At 45.1% G+C, this 10186-nt stretch overlaps 1 protein-coding gene across 1 annotated transcript in view; it reads right to left on the bottom strand.

Annotated features, from left to right (window-relative positions):
- The window catches only part of SOCS7 (suppressor of cytokine signaling 7), a 28033-nt gene extending 21176 nt beyond the window's left edge, over positions 1-6857 (bottom strand). Inside the window, exon 1 of the mRNA XM_044444503.1 lies at positions 5836-6857. Coding sequence (XP_044300438.1) covers positions 5836-6857 — 1022 coding nt within the window. The remainder of the gene's footprint in view (positions 1-5835) is intronic.
- Positions 6858-10186: the final 3329 nt, after the last annotated feature.

A 10186-nucleotide genomic window follows, 5' to 3' on the forward strand; every position in this document is an offset into this window, starting at 1 on the left:
TCTAGACCTCACCATGGCATTTTTTAAATTCAGTTCTTCAAAGGATTTAAGCTAGTATCCAAGAAGAAAGAGTGGGATTCTTCAGAAATATTGATACCCCAACATCTTCTCTTATAGGCTATAAGAACTTTTAGGGTCAAACTGATTACCCTGTAAGGGTTTTTTTCCTTATATCAAGCCTTGCAAATAATTACCTGTCATTTAAGTTTTTAGCAGCTTGCTTACCCACACCATACTCATATAAGCCATCAATGACACATCAACGGCCACGAAAGGAAGTAAAAATGGAAGAAGAAACACAGTTCTCTGATGTACAAGAACATCTATGTCTGTGAACAAGCCAGTCTGAACTCTAGGCATATGACTATCTCTAGAGCTAAGTAACAATACCACATTGAGGGTCACATTGCAAAGGTGAGCTTGGGGGATTTCTGTAAAATCACCAAGAAGCACTCCATTATGCAAGTCTATCTCCAATGTGGATTCAAATAAACCAAACAGTTTATCACCTCTGTTAGAATGACTGGCTCAAGGTCACCCAATCAGCCTTCCTGTGTGAACCGTGATATCAATCCAGACCTTTCCAGTCTAACCACTCTGAGGAGTCCTGCTTCAGACAGAATATCAGTGTATATAAGCACATCTAGAGTTTCCCAGTAGCTACTTTTCTATGGCATCCCACGCCTTCTGAACGCCCAACAACTTCTGCCACAGGTCCAGTACCTCTGCCTGAGGTGAACAGCCAACTCTGCCCAAAGCACACAGTAGTGAAGGTACTTCCCTGGATAGTTTTGTCCTGAGAGAATAGGGAAGAGAAGCCCAGGCTAGATGGCTCATGCTTTCAGCTCCTAATGCAGGGGTCTCAAACTCAACTTACCTGGGGGCCGCTGGAAGTAGAGTCTGGGTGAGGCCGGGCCGCAGCAAGTATTCCACCACTGCGGTGGTGGTGGGCCGCTCATCCCGTGGCCGGCCCGGGCGCCGCTGGCGCTTTGAAGGCCGCAGGGCCCCTCCCCCGTGCCCCGTCCGTCCCGGCAATTGGCCCGCGGGCTGCGAGTTTGAGACCCCTGTCCTAATGGAAGCATCAATGACCTGAAAGGACTCTTGGGGCAGCAGCCCCCCCCCCCCACACTTCCCTGGGCCACCTGAGCCCTGTATCCCCCACCACCCAGGGAAGAGAAAAGAAGGAAAGCCCAGGGAGGAGAGCTCATGCCATCACCTCCTGAAGAGACCTTCCACCTGCCTGAGCTTTATTCCTGTGGTTTGCTGGTTACTGGTTTCTTTTTTGTGGGGAAGGGGAGGGAAGCTTTGTTTCAGTATCTGAATATCATGAACCACCATTATTGGCTTCACAAAGGCAGTACAGGAAGATTTCAAATAAATACATATGGCTGGCCAATGTATTTTGGCACCTGAGGCAGAAATTCCCACAAGCACATTTCCTGGCAGCAAAAACACAACAATAAATAACATAATTTGCTGCCCTTTCATATTATCCAAAATCAGCTCCCTGAGGCGCTGCTTTATTCTTCACAATAGTAAGGCCAACCCTGACCTGAATTAGACCCCCCTTTCTTCCCTTAGTTCTGGTTTTCTACTATCTTCAACTTAAACAATGCACCTGCATTAACAGCCAAGGGAACTCATTACCATGCATCCATGCTCCCATTTTTTCTACACTAACACTTCCCAAACCACAAGCGTTGGGTCTTTTGACAAAGTGCCTGTTTTCTTCTCCTACTCTTGTTTAGCATTGAGCTTGATGAAGAGATCTAGACAGCTCTACTTCTTGCTCACAACTTTGTACTGTTCTGGTTTCTCCCCACAAAGGTATAGCCCAGGGCAGGGCAATATTTTTGGGTCATGGATATATTTGACAATTTGAGAAACTCTCCAGAACACTACCACAAAATGGCTGCCATGGAGGCATGGCTAGTCACTAGTGAAGTTACCTGCCCAAACGAATGAGTACAAGGCAAAGATGGAGTTTGAGCCCTAGCACCCTAAGCAACTCCTTTAAATCTGCCATTTTCAGCACAAATAGAAGCATATCTCACAGCAATCCTAGCTGCAAACAAAAATGTGTTTTTTTTTTCCAGTATAGGGATAGGACACTTTGGTGGGAGCTAAAAAAGGTGTCTAGGGTACACTGATGCCCATGGCCCTCCACACTACCTACCCTGGTATAGCATAACTCTGAGTTGTTTTTTACCCCCAGTGGACAAACATGGCTACCCAGGATTTTAGAATATTTCCTCTTTTGTGTATTGAACTATACTACTGTACAATAAGCACACTACAACTGACAGTATGAAGTGAACAGTTAATTAAGTGTGACTGAATTAAATTACTGTGACTGAATTAATCCACTTCTCCTGGTTCAGAATTTGGGTTACTCCAGGTACAGAATTTAAGGTTTGATTTTCAAGAACATGTACTGCTTCGTGCCACAGGTAAACTTTTATACAGATAATCTAGTACTTGCCTCAACACATACATTTTTTTCTAGGATTTCAAGTAAGTGACTGTTTACATAATGAAAGTTCTAGGCCTTTTTTGCACACCACAAACATCACCCCAGACCTGCTTTCATTAGCAGAAAACACATCACACTCCCTTCGAACTTGAGTCACTGTCACCAGAAAATCTACCAATATTATCCAGACACCCTAGGCCTCCAATCCCAGACCAATTACCTGACCACTGTTAAACTGTAATGTACCATTCCTATGTTTGCTGAATTATTGGAAGAGTCAAAATGGGGAACCTTCACAACCTTCATAATGACCAAAAAAGGACAAAAATTGTACTAACAGACTGAGAGGCCCCTTCCTACTTGCTATGTTTCAACTTCAGTATACACTAATATCTCCTGCCCCCCACCCTTTGGCTTTTGCCTGTGAGGATACATAATCCACAAGGCTGGTTGTATACCTATTGATTCAGGTGTTTTGCAGAATCACTCTTTTTATTCCTTGTTATTGTCTGGCTTTATTATCTGTTTTTAGCTGTTTAAGACTTTTACTTTTCCAATAAAATTGATATTTTAATTGCATATTTATCATCTGTTTTTATGGGCTGTGTGAATCAAAGAGCTTCAGCTGTGGGGTGGTAGAGAAATAAATAAATTTGTATCCTAATCTTGTTCCTTTAGAACTTGACAAGGTGACATACACAAGATTTTCCTGAGTCTGCCAGTCCAATCCAGGAATTGACCAAAATCAAACCTACTTAGCTTGAGCACATTTCTGGACCATGCCCAAGGACCACCAGTGCAGCACATGTGCAAGACTGAACCCCTGGCAATTTATCAGGCCTGCAGAGCTTTTGTGAACACATGAATCTGTCCAAGCCAGACCTCTGGTCCATCTAGCCCAGTCTCTTCTATTTTACCAGCAGGAGTTTTCATACAGAGGTCTTCCCTAGCCCTGATACCCAGAATCCTTCCCTGGAGGTCTCTAAAACATTCGGCATGCAAAAGAGCTAGGAAAGAACAGATCTTGGAGAACATTCAGCACCAACATTAACTAATTAACCTCTTACAAATGAGAACTTAAGACTCATGCACCGATGCAGTATGGAGCATACAGTATTAGATTTTAGTGTATGAGATAAAGGTCAAATACTCATTCACTGCCTGGCCATGAGCAAGACAAAGTCCATTAGCCTAACCAACTTCAAGATTTTTCTTAAGGCAACCTTCCAAATATGTTGGACTACAGTTCTTAGCAGATCTCAGACAGTGCATCAAGATTCTGCAGCAGGGGGGAAATAATTTTTTTAAAAAACTCCTACAACTCAGCAACCTGTCATCATGCAATACTCCCTAAATTCTCATTTCCATCAAATTAAACCACAACTGCTAGGCCTCAAGAGCTGGAAAATGCACTACACCAGAAACCACCATTTACAACTAGGAGTGCTTCCAGATGAGTCTTTTGCTAAGCAATTCCCTTGTCTTGTTTGCGAAATTTTACAGGAGACCCAGATGGAACTTTACAGAGGATTTTACACTGATAATCCTCCTGTGTTTTCCAAGCATTTTCTAGCTTTTTTCCTACTAGGAAAAAAATCTGTTAAGGAGAAAAACCCAGAATAGTAGCACAATGGCTTGGCATGCATAGAAGAACCCAGCGTATGGGCTGAGTACAGATTGTTGATGAAGTGTGGGTTGTTATAAACCATACACTATGGTTTAAGTATTGGTGAATAACAATGAACCACCCAGGAAGAGAGCCCATGGTTTGTTGTTGTGTTGTAAACCCTTGATTATTCATAGTTAACAACATCTAGGTTCACAGTATGTGTGAACCTATCATTCAGCAACAACCTGCACTCAACCCACACTCCGGACTGCTGTTATGTGCAAACCAGGTCAATGACTTTTAAGGGCTAGGAGAATTAAATACTGAAAGTATCCTTATTCTGACATGTAAAAACACTGGAGAATATAATCCTAACCCCACCACAACTGAAAACCACAGTGCTAGGCCTCCAATATAAGAGAATCTACTCTTGATCACTTCATTCAATAATAGTTAACAATAATGAATCCACTAGGCATTGTAAAATTCCTGACTTCCAGCCAGTGGCAGAGGAAGACAGATTTCAGGCTTGGAGGATCTAGTTATGGTTTGTAAACAAAACCCTAAGATCCACCAATTAGACCCCGAATTAAGGAAAGGATGCCTCTGCGCAAATGCTCAACCCAAGAATTTATGATCAGTACCAGAACTTAGCCCACAAAAATACCTACTCTGAAGTGTTCTTTTCCAGCAACTTAATTTAGCAAGAGAAACGCTTTTAGTTGTTACTATTATTAGATGATTAAGAGGATCAGAAACTCTTGCCAATCTACTGCAAAACACCAAGTAGACCCTGACCTGCCTTCTAGCTTTCCATGGCCTAGGTTTTCAGTTTTTGAAAAGAATACAGTTTTTGAAAAGGTTTCCCATTAGGGCCCTAGAAAATCTATGAAAATCCCTACACAGTCTTCCACGGACAGCCAATCTTTAAACCCTCTCAATTCTACACCTTCCTGAGTAGTTCACAGCCTTTGTTTTCCAAAATCAGCAGATTTTAGCCACCACCATAGGAATACTAGATGGCAGCGGAATCCTCCTTTTGGGATTCAAGACTTGGAGACCAAGTGGAACTCAGGAAACTGCCTTACAACAGGCCAGATTCATCTGTCCCAGAGCCATCCACTCTGGACAGTGACTCTCCAGGGACTCAGGAAGAAACTCTTTGCTACCAATTGCTATACAAACCTTTCAACCAGAAATGTCACCAAGTGTGAGCATGCCTGGAACCACCGGCATTCAGAGCATGCCCTCTGCAACAGAGGCTGCAGAAGGTGAGGAATGGGTTCATTTGAATTCAGACTGGAAGCCAGAAGGATCAAGGACAAACAGCACATCTTCTCTTGCCCTTTTATAGCCCATGCTCAAGAAAACCCGGTGCCAAACCCTCTCAAATCAGGTAGAGTTCAGGACAGCCTCCTTTGATCAGGTGCCCCAGCCTCCATCATTCTTAAATAGCAGGACCATGCTGCTGGCTGGAAATGTGAGTTGTCGTCCAACACCTCTGATGGGTACCTGCTTAGAGAAGGCTGGCCTAGGCCCTGTCCTTCACAGGCTCAATCTAATGATAAACCTTCCCACCTGGATTCATGGTCACAGGATACCCAAGAACCCACTAGTCCAAACACAGCTTCAAAGAAACCCAACTAACCGTGTGGCACTCACCCAGCACCTATGATGGGCCTCCTCACTATCGCCCTCGACCCTTCTCCACACCCATTCACAACCCCTTGTACTCCTTCCTCTAGTCTCTTACCTGCCCGTGTCTTGTTCCCGATACCCAGGCTGGGACACATCCGGAAGGCTGCCTGCCGTGCCTGAGGTGGCTGGAGTGGCAGTGGCTTGCAGCAGCTCCCTCTCCCCGGCCCCTCGACGTGCACCAGTGGGGGCTGCGGGATTGCAGGACGGTCCACTGCAGCTTTTGGTGCGGAAAAGGCGGCTCAGGCGAACCTTCAAGGAGCCTTTCCTGGAGGGGGCGGATGAGCTACAGCGGTTGGTTGAGACGGCGGGCACCGGGCCTGCCGGAGCGGGAGCAGAAGCCGGGACTGCTGCCCGGGGGAGTTGAACACGACTGCCCCCCATACCCGCTGAATTGGAGGATTCTGCTTGCCCTGTAGCTGCCACCTCCTCCTCTTCATCCTCTTCGGGGCCAAGAGCTTCCAATACCAGGAGAGCGTCACTAGTCTCCTCCCCCGGGGGCAACAAGGGCAAAGAGGGCGGCGGAGCTAGGGGCGGCGGAGGCAGGAGGCTCATGCAGGGACAATCGGCGGGAGGCTTGCCCGGCCCTCCTGGGACCGTCGCAGGGGCCTGATGTAACCCCAAAGCGGCCAGTTGTAACTCCAGGCCGGCCCCCGGAGGAAAAAGAAGGCCTCCAGCAGCTCCGTTCCAGCATCGTCCCCCTCCAGGTTCGCCTTTCGGTGCGTCCAAGAAAGCGCACCGGTGCCTTGCGCACAGTAGCTCGGATGGCTGTTGAGGAGGCGGAGGCGGCGGCAGACAAGCGGCCGAGGAAACCCCCGACGGCTCTCCAGCTTCGCCAGGGCGAAAAACCAAAAGCTGCGAGCCCCGCAGCCCGCCTGCCCTTCCTCGATCAGCAGCTGTAACAGTAACAGCAGTTTCTCCGACGGCTCCTCCAAGTGCCAACCCGGCTGCGGCTGATTCAGCCCCACCATAGCCCAGTAAGCGGCTCAACACCCGGTATGAGGCCGCTGCGGCTGCAACTGCCTCGCCGCCGCCTCCGCCTCCTCCAGGTTCTGCTGCTGCTGCTCCGGCCCGCTGCATCGCGCTAAGGGAGGCAGTGCATTGCATGGAGTAAAAGACAAGCCGGCCTCACCAAACAATCTGGACGGGGAGGCCAGCCCCTGATCTAGATCGGCTGCCCAAAGCTGAGGTTTTACTTCCACCCCTTGCTTGCTTGCTTAGGGGCCCGCCCGAGCAGCGGGTGTGCACGCCCTCCGACTTCCCTTTCCGCTGATGCGACCGATGATGCGGTCTCCAATGTGACCAAACCCGTTCACGGTTGCAGCTCGAACACCGCGCGTTCCTCCCGTACACTTTCTCCCAGCTGTTTTTTCAAGCTAGAAGGCAAGCAGATGTTACCAAGCCACGCCCCCTGCCCCATTCAATCACCCCCTTCTTTAGGCCACACCCCCTATGGTTTAAAGTCACGCCTTCCTACAAAACAGTCTTTATCAAACTTGAAATCCCGTGCACAAGTCCATTTGAAAAGAGAAAAGATAGGATTACCACCTGATTGACATTTTTATTTTCCCATGGCTTTTTTCTGTGTCCCTCATAGTTACATGGCTATTTTTTATGAAGCCCTAAATCAAAGTCCAGCAATGAGACTCAAAAGATAATAGTGCTGACAAAGAAGATAAACAATGACAACTGTTAATTAGTACCATCTTCTGGAAGTGCGAGTTGTCTTGGTTGAAGAGTGTTTGGAAGTCATGCCTTGTGACCTGGACTCCATTTCTTCAATTCCTAGGTGTGCAAAGTTGTGCCTATTGAATAGCAAGGAAAAATAAGGCATCTTCCATGGTAATGAAAAAGCCCAGGGTAAGACAGTTGCTCAAGAAAGGTTCTGGGGTTGAGCCATGGTGTGCAATTTGTTCAAATTAAAACTTTCATTGGACCAGCTATGAGGTTTTCAGAAGAATGTACACGCTTCATGCTAGGACAGAGTTCTGTGAAGCACAGAAGCTTGCTATGAAATGTTTCACCTATTTTATATGCACAAGGGCTTGTGACAAGCAGGACTTGTCTTTTGGGTGAAAAATTGTTTTCAGCAAGAGAACTCACATTGAAAATCTCTTTCACCCAGATTCTAACATTCTGCCCCACTCCAAAAGCAAAGCAAAGCAAAACAAAACAAAACATAGCAGGTGGGGCATTGCCTTGATTTTTAGTGGTTCCCTGTATATAGACAATGGGCTACAAATGCAACTGAAAATGCAGATGGAAGCTGTGGTGATGTGATAATCAGGGCAGATCCCCTCCAGTAATAAATCCTGTATTCAACTTTCTTCCAGTCATTAGGGGGAAAACTATACACTTGGGGACATTTATTATACTGAAGAAAAAACCACCTATGACTCCTAATACTGACTGGGTCAGCCTCCACAGGAAACTTAAGAAAGGGGAGGCAAAATGTCCCTGGACACTATGGACTTTCTCCTGCTCTCCTACCCAAGAGCTATTCTCCCTCCACATCTTATTGTAAGTGTAACAGATTTCTCCCCTCACATCGCTTAAGTATAATAATAGAGGTTTTTCCAATTAATTTTTATTACATCATTGAGTTCCTGTGAGCATGTGCAAAGTGTATTTCTTGCCCAGCCAGAGGGAACCAGAAGCCTTTTCGCACACTTCTGGGATCAAAGGAAAGGAATTCTAAATGAAAAAGGGTTCTTCTCAAGGCAGGCAGGCAGGCAGCCACTAGAGCTGACACTTGGCAAACTCCCATTTCCCCAATGCTCAGCTCTAGAAAATATAAAGAGGAAAATTAAATATAATTTGGAATCACACATTGAGAAAGAAAAGTGCTCCTGTAAGCATTGGAATATTTCCTACAGGCTCATGCCCTTAAGTTAACATCTTACATGTGGGACTGAGTTTACAGAAAAGACAAAAATGCTGTTCATTAGAGAGGGTAACTGGGGTGGGTACATCTCCTCTGGGTGGGGTGGCATTCCCCTTAAAGGACCATGTCTACAGTTTGGGTGTACTCCTGGACTCAGTCTAGTTTCTGAATGTTCCAAAGGCAGCTGTAACCAGCAATGCTTTTGCTCAGCTGTGGCTAGTGAGCCCACAGCAACTCTTAGAGTACCAGAGTTAGAGTACGACAACACACTTTATATACAGCTGCCTTTAAAAAGTGTCCATAAAGTAGAGTAAAAGGTGGACACCATTGTTTCTGGAGTTTGTCTTTTGGAGCATAGTACTCTGATACTGTAATCTACATCGGCTTTCAGTTAATTTCAGTTAATATGCAATAGCATATTAACTGAAATTAACATATGACATTAATGCAATTTCAAGTGCAATTTATACTATTTTTCCTATAAAACCTAAATGATATGGGCTTTTACCCATATAAGGACTAATTAAAATGTCCCCTAAAGAGAAGGTAAGCAAGCATAGAGGCCAAGGGAGACAGAGAGCTACTACCACTGTGAATTAGAAGACTTTATGCAACAGTTCTGTCTTTTTTTCCCTCAGTGGATTTTCCATGATACGAAAAAAGTAAAAAAAATGATAGCCTATAAACAACCCAGAGGGGCATTCTTGGCTTGTAACTAAGATGCAGAAACAAGCATGTTGCTCAAACATTCCACTCATCCCTGTAATTCCTGGTTAGACAAGCTTGTGCCATTGCTACCATGACATAAAAAACTGGTCAGTATGATAGCCATTTCCAGTCCTTGAAGAGCTAGTCACATAAATGGTGCAGCAAGTTTGTGTCCTATGGCTCCAAAGAGCAGGGCTCAAAATGATGGGTGTAAATTGCAAGAAAATTGAAACTAAACATTAGGAAAAACAACCAGATGGTACAAGCTGTTTGATAGTGGGACTGACTGCACTAACCTTCATCAGCAATTTTTAAGCAGAAGCTGAATGCCCATCTGTTCTGGATGCCATAGTACTGATTTTCCTGGATTGGCAGGGGGTTGGGCTAAATGATCTTTGAGGTTCCTTCACCCTGATGGTTCTACCCACCCTCAGAGGCCTTGCTATTCATCCCACCATTCTCAAATGTACACTTGGTTGGGGGACTAGATTTTCTCCCTTGGTTGCAGCATCTTTCCCTCTGTGCTCCTTCCCTTTTCAGGTTTTGATGAGCTTTCAAGACCTTTTTATTTGACCAGGTTTTTTGCCTTGTTCCAAAAGACTGTTCTAAACAAAGTATTTATCCTGCACTTATTATTTCCTGCTCAGATTGTTTATATGTTCTTTAGATGACATCAGGCATGCTTTTAGTGAGATTTCAAGCAGAGAAAACAGTTATTCATTAAAAAAGCAAAACACACTGCTTTCTCATTTGTTTTTTGTACTATTCTGCTATATTATTATTATTATTATTATTATTATTATTATTATTATTATTA

Source organism: Varanus komodoensis, unplaced genomic scaffold (assembly GCF_004798865.1).
Source record: "Varanus komodoensis strain SLA01 unplaced genomic scaffold, ASM479886v1 scaffold45, whole genome shotgun sequence".
Taxonomy (NCBI): Eukaryota; Metazoa; Chordata; class Lepidosauria; order Squamata; family Varanidae; genus Varanus; species Varanus komodoensis.